Consider the following 17665-nt stretch of genomic DNA (forward strand, 5'->3'; position numbering starts at 1 on the left):
CATGCATAAGCTTATCCTCCAAGCTTGCACATAGTTGGTACAAATTAGCACCCACCAGACAGTGTATACAAAAAAGCACAGAAACTTTCTATAACCACCTTGCACGTAAGGTCGTAGCCAAGTCCGGTGGTCCTGGTGATAGGTGACAGGCAGACTCCATTTGGGGCTCCGGACATATAATCTGATGGGTCAGTGTGAGACCTGAACCAGGAACTAGGCGGAGATATGATGAGAGATGTTCAGGTGCAGCCACGCCCATCACACGGATAATTACACCCAAAAACAAAACACATGTCCACCTCGTATTGTTGTCTGGTTATAACCACGCTCTCCCTTGTAGAGCTCCTCCAGTTTCACTGCAGATCACGCCCTACGGTACAAGTGACCACGACCATTTGTTGGAGCTTTCCCGCCTACAAGCTCTGTCAGCCACACACACACACACACACACACTGTAGTTAAAAAAGAAAAAAAATTGGTTTCGGTTTTCAGCCAGGGGCATCCTGAATTTTCGGTATCAGTTTTGGTCCAGAATTTTAATTTCGGTGCATCCCTAATTGTTGTTTTAGTAGAATGCAAAAGTGAACAGGGATTATCTGCTGGAGCATGCCTAGAAGCTGTGAACTCGGTTGAAATACAATGCCTGTGTCCAGACAGCATGGCTACTTAAGTATTTTTGCTTGTTTTTTAAAATACCTGCCAGCAATTTTTAAACCTTTTTTTAGGCAAACTATTTTATCCCTTTTAGGATATGCACAGATCTCAACATGTTTTGTGTCCCTTTAAAGGATGTGAGAGGTTGTTTTAGGGGGTGAAGGCTGGAGATTAGTAGATGGTTGCATTTACAAGAGATTATTTAAGTATTTATCTACTTACAGTACTAGTCTTAAATTGCCAACTGGTGGGTGGCTTAGATGTGAGTTTAAAGAAGTAAAGTATTAGATGTGACAAAAAGGTCACAGAGTTTTGGGGGGATCATTTAGAGAAAAGTAAATTAATTAGTTTGTGAAAGTAGTTATTGTTGCTAAAAAGGGGAAATCATAAGGAAAGACTTCATCACTGAGGTATGAATACATTCTTGTTGGAAGTGGGTATTGTTAGTGTGCCAAAGCTGGGGTTGACACTGGTTAAGATGTGTTCTGTTCGGAGTGCAAGCTTATCTTAAGTGAATAAAAATGAACTTTTTGGTTGCAAGATATGTAATAGAGGTTTCTCTAAGAAGACAAGTGGTGGGTGTTCTGTTTGTTTAAGTTTCCATGGGAACAAATGGAATTGGCATATATGTTTAGAGTAGAAGTAAAATCTAGAAAATGATTGGAAATTCTGGATGGTGTGTTGGTCAAATTTTAGAGAGAAGATTGTAATGGCATCAACTCTGTATATAACTGGTCAGTATGAAAAATTTTTTTGCCCATCCCTGGAATTCAGGCACTTTCCAGCTTGATTTTTTTTGTTGTTGTTGAGACATTAATGCTCATTAAGCAAATTTAAAAAAAAAAAAACCCAACAGATTATGAGTGCAGGTGTAAACTAATGCGACTTAGAAAGGCGAGACTATATAGATTTTGGTATATCCTAGACTTTTTTTCTGCAAGTTCTGCTGAATGCTATTCCACTTACCTCCTTATATTATTTGTAAAGAGAAATGCCGGATCATGCTGATTTTGGAGTGTTTTTATTTAGAATATAGATTTAGTACTGTAGTGCCATGGATGCTTCATTCAGTTGTGCTTATATCCTTTATTCTGATATTTTTTACATTGTATTCCAAACAAATGATTTTTCTCACAAAAACCTTGTATATACTTTCATCTTTCAGATAGTTAACGAGGCTGCCAAATACCGATACAGATCTGGAGACCTCTTCAACTGCGGGAGTCTGACTATAAGAGCTCCGTGGGGCTGTGTTGGTCATGGGGCACTTTATCATTCTCAAAGTCCTGAGGCTTTCTTTGCTCACTCTGCTGGAATAAAGGTATTACAGTTAATGCATGCATTTAATTTATTGATTTCAATTACATTTTTTGTTGGTAGAACATAAATTACTTAGGTATTTCAGTGTTTACAAGATTGTATATGAAGCTGAAATGGAAGAACCTTCTCTTAATGTCTTGTAGTGTTAGAGTCTTTACTTTTGTGTGTGTGTGCAGTTCCATGTTGTATTGACATCACCTTTCTTTTCATTTTCTTTAGGTTAAGTTTCTACATGTTTTGTTTGGTAGTTTTTGTAATCTGGCAAACAATAGGAAATATAAAAAAAAGAGACCCTTCCCTGTCAACTTTGTTGCAAAGACCTGGCCATGCCATGACTTTATGAAGTTGTGGGGTGAAAAGTGGCATAAAAAACGTTGTTTGGCTTCATGATCACTTCTTTCAATGCTGCCTTTTTTACATGTGGATATTAAGCTGTCCACAATGTTATCAAACATAATACTGCCAGGTGCTGCAATTATGCTAGTCCATTTCTAACCTATCTAAATGTGCCGCTTTACCTCTGAAATGCATTGTTTTTATTTAAGGATCTTATGGATATGCCTGCTTGAGGACACTTTAAAATGCTTTCAAGCTTTTAGACCTGTTTAAATGCCATCTACAGTATCTCTGCTGCATAGACCTCACTTTGAACACCTTGGTTTACTTAGGGCAGTGGTGTCCAAACTTTGCTCTCCAGAGGTTTTGGAACTACATTTCCCATGATGCACAGCTAGATAAAATGCTGGCTGAGCATCATCGGAAATGTAGTTCCAAAAACTCTGGAGAGCAAAGTTTGGACACCCCTGACTTAGGGGATTAATTATTGAAACAGCTTCTGTTTCTGTTTGGAATATATTTGAGATGCAAAAATGTGAGGTTGTTATGAAGCGCTATTGTATATCCTCACCCTAGTCCAATGGAAACATTGTTTTTGCTGAGAAATGATCTCATGTAATTCATTTGGATGTGCTACAAAGTGAAACACACTCAAAGAATGCACAATCCACAAAGTAAGCACCTTCCACACATGCACACGATACAGAACAGAAACATAGTTGTTGGTTGGAAGAGAATTTTATTTATTTATTTTTGACTCATTCACTCATAAAAGACGAGCAAAAGTATATGTAATTTCTCTTATAACCATATCAGTACTTTTGGGTAGGTGGCTCCTGATAGCAGGAATTGATAGAAATTCCGCCTGGATGTCTGAGAGGCTGTAGTGCCATGTTTACAAATGTCCTTTCCTGTTTTGGTCTCTTCCTATTTGAAGTGAGGCTGTGCTACCGAATAATGTATTTACTTTTCATATATTAATATGTTGAGCCATTTCCTGCTCTCATGTTATCTACATACATCTTAAAAAGTTGTTTGTTTTTTAACTAAGCATTGCCACCTACTGGAAAGTCTAATAAAACAGAAAAGGTATCTAAAATGTATAGTTAAATGTAGTTTATAACAAAAACAGATTATACCTTCTCATTTATATTAGGCGATTTATATTTCCCCAGCATTTTTTGGATTTTTTATCTCAGTTATCTTCTATTGATCGATATTATATTAAAATTCAATGCGCATTATGATAGTTGATGGAATCATTAGTACTATTTTCACTTGGTGACAGAACATTTTTTAATAATTCTTTATACACTGCTGTTGTTCATGTTGGACATACTGTACATAGTATCTGTTTTAAAGGGAGTGAGTGCTCATGATCATTAGCACCACTCGTTTTATCCTTGTTTTTCTTTCATATACGTGTTTCTATTCATCTGTATGCTGCTTGATAAGCTTTATTAATGTTAACTTCTTTATAGAAACTGTTCTTTAACAACCCTATTTAATACAGTAGAAATTAATTTACAGCAAATAAGATACTTAAATTTTCCCTGCTCTCTGTATCATGTGACAGCCGTTAGCATATATTTATATACTGTGCACTCTTGCACATGCTCAGTACAAACCGGTGCCTCAGTATGTGTGCATATAAAAAAGATATTGCACATTTTGCTAATAGAAGTAAATTGCATTTTTTTAAACTGGATGCTCTGTCTGAATCATGAAAGTTTAAAGGGACACTGAACTCAAGTTTTTTATTTTGTGATTCAGATAGAGCATGCAATTTTAAGCAACTTTCTAATTTACTCCTATTATCAATTTTTCTTCGTTCTCTTGCTATCTTTATTTGAAAAAGAAGGCATCTAAGCTTCTTTTTTGGTTCAGAACTCTGGATAGCACTTTTTTATTGGTGGATGAATTTATGCACCAATCGGCAAGAACAACCCAAGTTGTTCACCAAAAATGGGCCAGCATCTAAACTTATATTCTTGCATTTCAAATAAACATACCAAGGGAATGAAGAAAATTTGATATTAGAAGTAAATTAGAAAGTTGCTTAAAATTTCATGCTCTATCTGAATTGCGAAAGAAAAAATGTGGGTTCAGTGTCCCTTTATTTTTGACTTCAGTGTCCCATTAAGTTTATGTAACTGTTGGTCAAAGCCTTCTACCTTACTATAATTCTGTTTGTCTAATGAATTTGCTTTCTAGTAGCAAGGATACATTTTTTGCAGCCAGTTTTATTAAAATGGGTATTAGTCACTGCCTGGCTGTTTCTTTAATTGAGATATCTAAACCTAGAAAATGTTGTTGATGGTCATATCCATAATAAAATTTTTCATAAATATATGATCTACCTTCCAAACAAAGATCATGTTGTTAGTGTAATTCTGCAAGTTTGCTGTTTGGAGATGGGAATAAATATTTTCATATAGGGCTGTGCGCTATGGAAAAAAATTACAATTTCTTTCATGTAATTAGCAAGAGTCCAGTCCATGAGCTAGTGACGTATGGGATATACAATCCTACCAGGAGGGGCAAAGTTTCCCAAACCTCAAAATGCCTATAAATACACCCCTCACCACACCCACAATTCAGTTTTACAAACTTTGCCTCCCATGGAGGTGGTGAAGTAAGTTTGTGTTAGATTCTACGTTGATATGCGCTTCGCAGCAGGCTGAAGCCCGGTTTTCCTCTCAGAGTGCAGTGAATGTCAGAGGGATGTGAAGAGAGTATTGTCTATTTGAATACCATGGTCTTCCACTAGGGGAATCTATTTCATAGGTTCTCTGTTATCGGTCGTAGAGATTTCTTCTCCTACCTCCCTTTTCAGATCGACGATATACTCTTATATACCATTACCTCTACTGATTCTCATTTCAGTACTGGTTTGGCTATCTACTATATGTAGATGAGTGTCTTAGGGTAAGTAAGTCTTATTTCTTTTCATGACACTCAAAGCTATGGTTGGGCACTTTATATGTAAAGTTCTAAATATATGTTTAAACTTATATTTGCCATGATTCAGGATAATCAGTATTCCTTCTTCAGACTGCCAGTTTCATTTTTTTGGGAAAATGCATATAAATTTAATTTTTTCTTACCTTAAAATTTTCAATTGACTTTTTTTCTAAATTGCGGGCTGTTAGGCTCGCGGGTGCAGAAAATGCTTCTATTTATTGCGTCATTCTTGGCGCGAGACTTTTGGGGCAAAAATTTCGTCATAGTTGGCGCCGGAAGTTTTCACGTAATTGCGTCATTTTTTTACGTATGTGTATTGCGGATGTTTTTTTGGCACCAAAAAATATGGGCATTATACTTGGCGCCAAAAATGTGGGCGTCATACTTGGCGCCAGTTTTTTTCACATTTTTTCAGTCTCACTTTTTAGTTGCTTCTGGTTTTCTAGAGGCTTGTTTCATTTTGCATTTTTTCCCATTCCTGAAACTGCCATTTAAGGAATTTGATAAATTTTGCTTTATATGTTGTTTTTTCTTTTACATATTGCAAGATGTCTCTACCTGACCCTGGATCAGAATCTACTTCTGGAAAAGTGCTGCCTGATGTCGGTTCTACCAAAGCTAAGAGCATTTGTTGTAAACTTTTGGTAACTGTTCCTCCGGCTGTAGTTTGTGTTAGTTTTCATGATAAGCTATCAAACACAGATAGCATTTCCATTAGTAATAATCCATTACCTGTTGTTGTTCCTTCAACATCTAATGTTCAGGATGTTCCTGTTAATGTTAAAGAATATGTTTCTAATTCTATTCGGAAGGCTCTGTCTTTTATTCCTCCTTCTAGTAAACGTAAGAGGTCTTTTAAAACTTCACATATTTCAGATGAATTTTTAAATGACCGCTATCATTCTGACTTATCTATTTCTGATGAGGATCTATCTGGTTCAGAAGATTCTACCTCAGATATTGACACTGATAAATCTTCATATTTGTTTAAGATGGAGTTTATTCGTTCTTTACTTAAAGAAGTGTTGATTGCATTAGATATGGAGGAGTCTAGTCCTCTTGATATTAAAACTACTAAGCGTTTAAATTCAGTTTTTAAACCTCATGTAGTTATTCCAGAAGTTTTTCCAGTTCCTGATGCTATTTCAGAAGTAATTTCTAGGGAATGGAATAGTCTGGGTACTTCATTTACTCCTTCTCCAAGGTTTAAGAAATTGTACCTTTCTCCAACATTGGTGTGTCCGGTCCACGGCGTCATCCTTACTTGTGGGAATATCTCTTCCCCAACAGGAAATGGCAAAGAGTCCCAGCAAAGCTGGCCATATAGTCCCTCCTAGGCTCCGCCCACCCCAGTCATTCTCTTTGCCGTTGCACAGGCAACATCTCCACGGAGATGGTTAAGAGTATGTGGTGTTTAGTTGTAGTTTTTTTTATTCTACTATCAAGAGTTTGTTATTTTAAAATAGTACTGGTATGTACTATTTACTCTGAAACAGAAAAGGATGAAGATTTCTGTTTGTGAGAGGAAGATGATTTTAGCAGACAGTAACTAAAATCGATTGCTGTTTCCACATAGGACTGTTGAGATGAAGTAACTTCAGTTGGGGGAAACAGTTAGCAGACTTTTCTGCTTAAGGTATGACTAGCCATTTTTCTAACAAGACTGTGTAATGCTGGAAGGCTGTCATTTCCCCTCATGGGGACTGGTAAGCCATTTTCTTAGTCTCAAACAGAATAAAGGGCTTAATATGGGCTATAAAACTGGTAGACACTTTTATGGGCTAAATCGATTGCTTTATTTGGACATTTTATACATGTTTATGCTGATATTTCACACTTATAAACTTGGGGAACGTTTTTTAACGTCAGGCACTATGTTAGACACCTTTTCCAGTCAGGAAGGGCCTTCCCAGTTGTAAGCTGAGCCTCATTTTCGCGCCATTACTGCGCAGTTGTTTTTGAGAGCAAGACATGCAGATGCATGTGTGAGGACCTGAAAGTAGTTGGAAAAGTTCCTAAAAGGCGTCATTTGGTATCGTATTCCCCTCTGGGCTTGGTAAAGTCACAGCAAAGGCTTTAGCTGGGACTGTATAGGGGTTAAATCTGTAACCGACTCCGGTTTCGTTATTTTAAGGGTTAAAGCTCTGATTAATTGGTGTGCAATACTTTTAATGCTTTAAGACACTGTGGTGAAATTTTGGTACATTTTGAACAATTCCTTCATATTTTTTCACATATTCAGTAATAAAGTGTGCTCTGTTTAAAATTTAAAGAGACAGTAACGGTTTTGTTTTAAAACGGTTTTTGTGCCTTATTGACAAGTTTAAGCCTGTTTAACATGTCTGTGCCTTCAGATAAGCTATGTTCTATATGTATGAAAGCCAATGTGTCTCCCCCTTCAAAATTGTGTGATAATTGTGCCATAGCGTCCAAACAAAGTAAGGACAGTACTGCCACAGATAATGAAATTGCCCAAGATGATTCCTCAGATGAAGGGAGTAGACATGGTTCTACATCATCTCCTTCTGTGTCTACGCCAGTTTTGCCCACGCAGGAGGCCCCTAGTACTTCTAGCGCGCCAATGCTTATTACCATGCAACAATTGACGGCTGTAATGGATAACTCCATAGCAAATATTTTATCCAAAATGCCTGCATATCAGAGAAAGCGTGATTGCTCTGTTTTAAACACCGAAGAGCAGGAGGGTGCTGATGATAATTGTTCTGTCATACCCTCACACCAATCTGAAGGGGCCATGAGGGAGGTTTTGTCAGATGGGGAAATTTCAGATTCAGGAAAAATTTCTCAACAGGCTGAACCTGATATTGTGACATTTAAATTTAAATTAGAACATCTCCGCGCACTGCTTAAGGAGGTATTATCTACTCTGGAGGATTGTGACAACTTGGTCATTCCAGAGAAATTATGCAAGATGGACAAGTTCCTAGAGGTTCCGGTGCACCCCGACGCTTTTCCTATACCCAAGCGGGTGGCGGACATAGTGAATAAGGAGTGGGAGAAGCCCGGCATACCTTTTGTTCCCCCTCCTATATTTAAGAAATTATTTCCTATGGTCGACCCCAGAAAGGACTTATGGCAGACAGTCCCTAAGGTCGAGGGGGCAGTTTCTACTCTAAACAAGCGCACTACTATTCCTATCGAGGATAGTTGTGCTTTCACAGATCCTATGGATAAAAAATTGGAAGGTTTGCTTAAAAAGATTTTTGTACAGCAAGGTTACCTTCTACAACCCATTTCGTGCATTGTTCCTGTCACTACAGCAGCGTGGTTCTGGTTCGAGGAACTAGAAAAGTCGCTCAGTAGAGAGACTCCATATGAGGAAGTTATGGACAGAGTTCACGCACTTAAGTTGGCTAACTCTTTTATTTTAGATGCCGCTTTGCAAATAGCTAGATTAGCGGAGAAAAATTCAGGGTTTGCAATTGTGGTGCGCAGAGCGATTTGGCTAAAGTCTTGGTCAGCGGATGTATCATCCAAGACAAAATTGCTTAACATCCCCTTCAAGGGTAAAACTCTCTTTGGACCAGAATTGAAAGAGATTATCTCAGACATCACTGGGGGAAAGGGTCACGCCCTCCCACAAGATAGGCCTTTCAAGGCCAAGAATAAGTCTAATTTTCGTTCCTTTCGTAATTTCAGGAACGGACCGGCCTCTAATTCTGCATCCTCTAAGCAAGAGGGTAATGCCTCACAGTCCAAGACAGCCTGGAAACCGATGCAAGGCTGGAACAAGGGTAAGCAGACCAAGAAGCCTGCTACCGCTAACAAAACAGCATGAAGGAGTAGCCCCCGATCCGGGACCGGATCTAGTGGGGGGCAGACTCTCTCTCTTTGCTCAGGCTTGGGCAAGAGATGTTCAGGATCCCTGGGCGCTAGAAATAGTTTCTCAGGGTTATCTTTTGGAATTCAAGGAACTACCCCCAAGGGGAAGGTTCCACATATCTCACTTATCCTCAAACCAAATAAAGAGACAGGCGTTCTTACATTGTGTAGAAGACCTGTTAAAGATGGGAGTGATACACCCAGTTCCAATGACGGGACAAGGAATGGGATTTTACTCAAATCTGTTCGTGGTTCCCAAAAAAGAGGGAACCTTCAGACCAATTCTGGATTTAAAGATCCTAAACAAATTTCTCAGGGTACCATTGTTCAAAATGGAAACCATTCTAACGATTCTACCCACTATCCAGGAAGGTCAATTTCTGACTACCGTGGATCTAAAGGATGCGTACCTACATAATCCTATCCACAAAGAACATAATCAGTTCCTAAGGTTCGCCTTTCTGGACAAACATTACCAGTTTGTGGCCCTCCCATTCGGATTAGCCACTGCTCCAAGAATTTTCACAAAGGTACTCGGGTCCCTTATAGCGGTTCTAAGACTGAGGGGCATTGCAGTAGTACCATACTTGGACGACATTCTAATACAAGCGTCATCCCTTCAAAGGCTCATACAGACATCGTTCTGGCCTTTCTCAGATCTCACGGATGGAAGGTGAACATAGAAAAAAGTTCTCTGTCTCCGTCAACAAGAGTTCCCTTCTTGGGAACAATAATAGATTCCTTAGAAATGAGGATCTTTCTGACAGATGTCAGAAAGTCAAAACTTCTAAGCGCTTGTCAAGTTCTTCATTCTGTTCCACGTCCTTCCATAGCTCAGTGCATGGAAGTAGTAGGGTTGATGGTTGCAGCAATGGACATAGTTCCTTTTGCGCGAATTCATCTAAGACCATTACAACTGTGCATGCTGAAACAGTGGAATGGGGACTATACAAACTTGTCTCCAGTGATTCAAGTAGATCAGAAGACCAGAGATTCACTCCGTTGGTGGATATCCCTGGACCACCTATCCCAGGGAATGAGCTTCCGCAGACCAGAGTGGGTCATTGTCACGACCGACGCCAGTCTAGTGGGCTGAGGTGCGGTCTGGAAATCCCTGAAAGCTCAGGGACTATGGTCTCGGGAAGAGTCTCTTCTCCCGATAAACATTCTGGAACTAAGAGCGATATTCAATGCTCTCAGGGCCTGGCCTCAGCTTGCAAAGGCCAGATTCATAAGATTCCAATCAGACAACATGACGACTGTTGTGTATATCAATCATCAGGGGGGAACAAGGAGTTCCCTGGCGATGAAAGAAGTAACCAAAATAATACAATGGGCGGAGAATCACTACTGCCATCTATCTGCGATCCACATCCCAGGTGTGGAAACCTGGGAAGCGGATTATCTGAGTCGTCAGACATTCCATCCGGGGGAGTGGGAACTCCACCCGGAGATTTTTGCCCAATTGACTCAATTATGGGGCATTCCAGACATGGATCTGATGGCGTCTCATCAGAACTTCAAGGTTCCTTGCTACGGATCCAGATCCAGGGATCCCAAGGCAACTCTAGTGGATGCACTAGTAGCGCCTTGGACCTTCGACCTAGCTTATGTGTTTCCACCGTTTCCTCTCATTCCCAGGCTGGTAGCCAGGATCAAACAGGAGAGGGCCTCGGTGATCTTGATAGCCCCTGCGTGGCCACGCAGGACTTGGTATGCTGACCTGGTGAATATGTCATCGGTTCCACCATGGAAGCTACCTTTGAGACGGGACCTTCTTGTTCAGGGTCCATTCGAACATCCAAATCTGGTCTCCCTCCAGCTGACGGCTTGGAGATTGAACGCTTGATTCTATCAAAGCGTGGGTTTTCAGATTCTGTGATTGATACTCTGGTTCAGGCCAGAAAACCGGTAACTAGAAAGATTTACCATAAGATATGGAAAAGATATATCTGCTGGTGTGAATCCAAGGGATTACCTTGGGATAAGATAAAAATTCCTAAGATTCTTTCCTTTCTGCAAGAAGGTTTGGATAAAGGATTATCTGCGAGTTCTCTAAAGGGACAGATTTCTGCTTTATCTGTCTTACTACACAAACGACTGGCAGCTATGCCAGATGTTCAAGCATTTGTTCAGGCTCTGGTTAGGATCAAGCCTGTTTACAGACCTTTGACTCCTCCCTGGAGTTTAAATTTAGTTCTTTCAGTTCTTCAAGGGGTTCCATTTGAACCTCTACATTCCATAGATATTAAGTTGTTATCTTGGAAAGTTTTGTTTTTGGTTGCTATTTCTTCTGCTAGAAGAGTTTCAGAGTTATCTGCTCTGCAGTGTGCTCCGCCCTATCTGGTGTTCCATGCAGATAAGGTGGTTTTGCGTACTAAGCCTGGTTTTCTTCCAAAGGTTGTTTCTAACAAAAATATTAACCGGGAGATAGTTGTACCTTCTTTGTGTCCGAATCCAGTTTCAAAGAAGGAACGTTTGTTACACAATTTGGACGTAGTCCGTGCTCTAAAATTCTATTTAGAAGCTACAAAAGATTTCAGACAAACATCTTCTCTGTTTGTCGTCTATTCTGGTAAAAGGAGAGGTCAAAAAGCGACTTCTACCTCTCTTTCCTTTTGGCTTAAAAGCATCATCCGATTGGCTTACGAGACTGCCGGACGGCAGCCTCCTGAAAGAATCACAGCTCACTCCACTAGGGCTGTGGCTTCCACATGGGCCTTCAAGAACGAGGCTTCTGTTGATCAGATATGTAAGGCAGCGACTTGGTCTTCACTGCACACTTTTGCCAAATTTTACAAATTTGATACTTTTGCTTCTTCGGAGGCTATTTTTGGGAGAAAGGTTTTGCAAGCTGTGGTGCCTTCCGTTTAGGTAACCTGATTTGCTCCCTCCCTTCATCCGTGTCCTAAAGCTTTGGTATTGGTTCCCACAAGTAAGGATGACGCCGTGGACCGGACACACCAATGTTGGAGAAAACAGAATTTATGCTTACCTGATAAATTACTTTCTCCAACGGTGTGTCCGGTCCACGGCCCGCCCTGGTTTTTTAATCAGGTCTGATGAATTATTTTCTCTAACTACAGTCACCACGGTACCATATGGTTTCTCCTATATTTTTCCTCCTGTCCGTCGGTCGAATGACTGGGGTGGGCGGAGCCTAGGAGGGACTATATGGCCAGCTTTGCTGGGACTCTTTGCCATTTCCTGTTGGGGAAGAGATATTCCCACAAGTAAGGATGACGCCGTGGACTGGACACACCGTTGGAGAAAGTAATTTATCAGGTAAGCATAAATTCTGTTTTTGCCATGTTTTGGGAGAAAATCCCCAAAGTTGATGTGGCTATCTCTACTCTTGCTAAACGTACTACTATTCCTACGGCAGATAGTATTTCGTTTAAAGATCCTTTAGATAGAAAGCTTGAATCCTTTCTAAGGAAGGCTTATTTATGTTCAGGTAATCTTAGACCTGCTATTTCTTTGGCTAATTTTGCTGCAGCTTCAACTTTCTAGTTGGAGGCTTTAGCGCAACAAGTGTCGGACCATAATGCTTATAGCATTGTTAAACTCCTTCAACATGCTAATAACTTTATTTGTGATGCCATTTTCGATATCATTAGAATTGATGTCAGGTATATGTCTTTAACTATTTTAGCCAGAAGAGCTTTATGGCATAAGTCTTGGAATGCAGATATGACTTCTAAGTCAACTTTGCTTTCTCTTTCTTTCCAAGGTAATAAATTATTTGGTTCTCAGTTAGACTCAATAATTTCAACTGTTACCTCAGGATAAAAAATCTAAAGGTAAATATAGGGCTGCTAATCATTTTCGTTCCTTTCGTCAGAATAAGGAACAAAAGCCTGACCCTTCCTCTAAAGGAACAGTTTCCGTTTGGAAACCTTCTCCAGTCTGGAATAAATCCAAGCCTTTTAGGAAGTCAAAACCAGCTCCCAAATCTGCATGAAGGTACGGCCCTCATTCCAGCACAGCTGGTAAGGGGCAGGTTACGATTTTTCAAAGATGTTTGGATCAATTCGATTCAAAGTCTTTGGATTCAGAACATTGTTTCACAAGGGTACAGAATAGGTTTCAAGGTAAGACCGCCTGTGAGAAGATTCTTTCTTTCACGCATTCCAGTAAATCCAGTAAAGGCTCAAGCGTTTCTGAAATGTGTTTCAGATCTGGAGTTAGCTGGGGTAATTGTGCTAGTTCCAGTTCTGGAACAGGGCCTGGGGTTTTATTCAAATCTGTTCATTGTTCCAAAGAATGAGAATTCTTTCAGACCAGTTCTGGATCTAAAAATATTGAATCGTTATGTAAGGATACCAACATTCAAGATGGTGACTATAAGGACTATTCTGCCTTTTGTTCAGCAAGGGCATTTTATGTCCACAATAGACTTACAGGATTCATATCTTCATATTCCAATTCATCCGGACCATTATCTGTTCCTGAGATTCTCTTTTCTAGACAAGCATTACCAGTTTGTTGCTCTTCCTTTTGGCCTAGCAACAGCTCCAAGGATCTTTTCGAAGGTTCTCGGTGCCCTTCTTTCTGTAATCAGGGAGCAGGGTATTGCGGTATTTCCTTATTTGGAAGATATCTTGGTACTTGCTCAGTCTTTACTTTCTGCAGAATCTCACACGAATCAACTTGTGTTGTTTCTTCAAAGACATGGTTGGAGGATCAATTTACCAAAGAGTTCCTTGATTCCTCAGACAAGGGTAACCTTTTTGGGTTTCCAAATAGATTCAGTGTCCATGACTTTGTCTCTAACAGAAAAGAGACGTCTGAAATTGACCTTCAGTCTCAATCTTTCCCTTCGGTAGCTTTGTGCATGGAAATTTTAGGTCTCATGACTGCTGCATCGGACGAAAACCCTTTTGCTCCTTTTCACATGAGACCTCTCCAGCTTTGTATGCTGAACCAATGGTGCAGGGATTATACAAAGATATCACAATTAATATCCTTAAATCCCAATGTTCGATCTTCTCTGACTTGGTGGTTCGATCACCATCGTTTAGTTCAAGGGGCCTCTTTTGTTCGTCCATCCTGGACTGTGATCACAACAGATGCAAGTCTTTCAGGTTGGGGAGCTGTATGGGGATCTCTGACTGCGCAGGGGGTTTGGGAATCTCAGGAGGCGAGATTACCAATCAACATTTTGGAACTCCGTGCAATTTTCAGAGCTCTTCAGTTCTGGCCTCTTCTGAAGAGAGAATCGTTTATTTGTTTTCAGACAGACAATGTCCCAACCGTGGCATATGTCAATCATCAAGGGGGGACTCACAGTCCTCAGGCTATGAAAGAAGTATCTTGGATACTTGTATGGGCAGAATACAGCTCCTGTCTAATTTCTGCAGTTCACATCCCAGGTATAGACAATTGGGAAGCGGATTATCTCAGTCGCCAGACGTTACATCCGGGCGAATGGTCTCTTCACCCAGAGGTATTTCTTCAGATTGTTCAAATCTGGGGGCTTCCAGAAATAGATCTGATGGCCTCTCATCTAAACAAGAAACTTCCCAGGTATCTGTCCAGATCCAGGGATCCTCAGATGGAAGCGTGGACGCGTTGTCACTTCCTTGGAATTATCAACCTGCTTATATCTTTCCACCTCTAGTTCTTCTTCCAAGAGTGATTTCCAAAATCCTAATGGAGCGTTCGTTTGTACTGCTGGTGGCTCCAGCATGGCCACACAGGTTTTGGTATGTGGATCTCGTTCGGATGGCAAGTTGCCAACCTTGGACACTTCCGTTAAGGCCGGACCTTCTGTCTCAAGGCCCATTTTTCCATCAGTATCTCAAATCATTAAATTTGAAGGTATGGAGATTAAACGCTTAATACTTAGTCATAGAGGTTTCTCTGACTCAGTGATTAATACTATGTTACAGGCTCGTAAATCTGTGTCTAGAAAGATCTATTACCGAGTCTGGAAGACTTACATTTCTTGGTGTTCTTCACATAAATTCTCTTGGCATTCTTTTCTTCAAGATGGTTTGGATAAGGGTTTGTCTGCAAGTTCCTTGAAAGGACAAATCTCTGCTCTTTCTGTTCTTTTTCACAGAAAGATTGCTAATCATCCTGATATTCATTGTTTTGTACAGGCTTTGGTTCGTATCAAGCCTGTCATTAAGTCAATCTCTCCTCCTTGGAGTCTCAATTTGGTTCTGAGGGCTTTACAGGTTCCTCCGTTTGAACCTATGCATTCTCTGGATATTAAATTACTTTCCTGGAAAGTTTTGTTCCTTTTGGCCATCTCTTCTGCTAGAAGAGTTTCTGAGTTGTCTGCTCTTTCTTGCAAATCTCCTTTTCTGATTTTTCATCAGGATAAAGTTTTGTGGACTTCATTTAATTTTTTACCTAAAGTTGTGAATTCTAACAACATTAGTAGAGAAATTGTTGTCCCTTCGTTGTGTCCTAATCCTAAGAATTCTCTGGAGAGATCTTTACATTCTTTGGATGTAGTAACAGCTTTGAAATATTATGTTGAAGTTACTAAAGATTTCAGAAAGACTTCTAGTCTATTTGTTGTCTTTTCTGGTTCTAGGAAAGGTCAGAAGGCTTCTGCCATTTCTTTGGCGTCTTGGTTAAAGTGTTTGATTCATCATGGTTATATAGAGTCGGGTAAATCCCCGCCTCAAAGGATTACGGCTCATTCTACTAGGTCAGTTTCTACTTCCTGGGCTTTTAGGAATGAAGCTTCTGTTGATCAGATTTGCAAAGCAGCAACTTGGTCTTCTTTGCATACTTTTACTAAATTCTACCATTTTGATGTTTTCTCTTCTTCTGAAGCAGTTTTTGGTAGAAAAGTACTTCAGACAGCTGTTTCAGTTTGATTCTTCTGCTTACAATTTCAGTTTTTTTCATTATAAGATTAAAACTTTTTGATTTGGGTTGTGGATTATTTTTTCAGCGGAATTGGCTGTCTTTATTTTATCCCTCCCTCTCTAGTGATTCTTGCGTGGAAGTTCCACATCTTGGGTATCTGCTATCCCATACGTCACTAGCTCATGGACTCTTGCTAATTACATGAAATAAAACATAATTTATGTAAGAACTTACCTGATAAATTCATTTCTTTCATATTAGCAAGAGTCCATGAGGCCCCCCCTGTTTGTGGTGGTTATGATTTTTTTTTTTGTATAAAGCACAATTATTCCAATTCCTTATTTTTGATGCTTTCGCTCCTTTCTTATCACCCCACTTCTTGGCTATTCGTTAAACTGAATTGTGGGTGTGGTGAGGGGTGTATTTATAGGCATTTTGAGGTTTGGGAAACTTTGCCCCTCCTGGTAGGAATGTATATCCCATACGTCACTAGCTCATGGACTCTGGCTAATATGAAAGAAATGAATTTATCAGGTAAGTTCTAACATAAATTATGTTTTTTTTTTTATTAAATATTGTGACTTTAATTGCAATTTTATTAAAATATTTTAAACATACATTTTGCATTAAAAATGCATTTAACTGATCAAAACCGTGGCTTTTTCCCCTTGGAGTTTGTACTGCAGACTGAATATTCCCAGACAAAAGAGCACTGGTAGTCCACCACCTCTTGTCTGTGCACACCTCAGGACTAGAGCAAGAAACCATGAGACAAGTAAAATGGGAATGGTGCTGTGCCACTGATGACACTTCCTAGTCCGCCCCCCTGGAGGAGTGATCTGTGCCACTGCTGGGCTGGATCAGAGCATTAGTGTTGCTGACATGCCATGTTAAAGAAGCCATCTTTGATTAAAACAATTGCAGCGTTCTGCGATTCATATATTACATAGCTTTGTATGGTGATTAATTACACAGCCTTGTCTCATACCCATTTCCCTTTAAAAAGATTGTTGAAACTGATGACAGATTTGGTGTCTCCTGTGTTATCCAAAAGTTCATAGTAAAACTTTGTCAGAGTTACATACCTCCCAACTGTCCCGATTTTCGTGGGACAGTCCCGATTTTAAGGGTCTGTCCCTCTGTCCTGGGGTTGCTAGCCATTTGTCCCGAATTGCCCCATGCATTAAAAAAAAAAATTAAAAAAAATTGGGCCCATACTCAGAAGCAGCTGGCTTTTCTCTCCCAGGGTTATATAGATTCCTTGTGGAAAATGAATGGTGTGTGGGTTAAGTAGGAGTAAGAAGGCTGAATACCCTCTGACCTCAGGTTAATGGTGACCTCTAACCCCTGGTAGAGATTATGTCTAACCCCTGGTGATACTAGCATGCTTTCAGTTTTATACGATGAGCAGTGCAACACCAGGGTAACGAACAGTGGCAGCCTCAGACTGCCAGCTTATGTGCTTGCCAACCCCAGGACCTCATACAATGAGTTACAGATACCCATATATGATGTAGTGTGTGTCTATCTGCATCTATAAGTGTGTATGTGTGTGTATCTGCATGTATAAGTGTAAGCTGTGTAGTGTGTATGTGTGTGTATCTGCATGTATAAGTGTAAGCTATGTAGTGTGTATGTGTGTGTATCTGCATGTATAAGTGTAAGCTGTGTAGTGTGTGTGTATCTGTATGTATAAGTGTAGGCTATGTAGTGTGTG

At 40.0% G+C, this 17665-nt stretch overlaps 1 protein-coding gene across 1 annotated transcript in view; it reads left to right on the forward strand.

Annotated features, from left to right (window-relative positions):
- The window catches only part of BCKDHB (branched chain keto acid dehydrogenase E1 subunit beta), a 637435-nt gene that overhangs the window by 150955 nt on the left and 468815 nt on the right, over positions 1-17665 (forward strand). Inside the window, exon 5 of the mRNA XM_053710474.1 lies at positions 1820-1975. Within this exon, the coding sequence (XP_053566449.1) occupies positions 1820-1975 (156 nt within the window). The remainder of the gene's footprint in view (positions 1-1819; positions 1976-17665) is intronic.

Source organism: Bombina bombina, chromosome 4, assembly GCF_027579735.1.
Source record: "Bombina bombina isolate aBomBom1 chromosome 4, aBomBom1.pri, whole genome shotgun sequence".
In the NCBI taxonomy this organism is placed as follows: domain Eukaryota; kingdom Metazoa; phylum Chordata; class Amphibia; order Anura; family Bombinatoridae; genus Bombina; species Bombina bombina.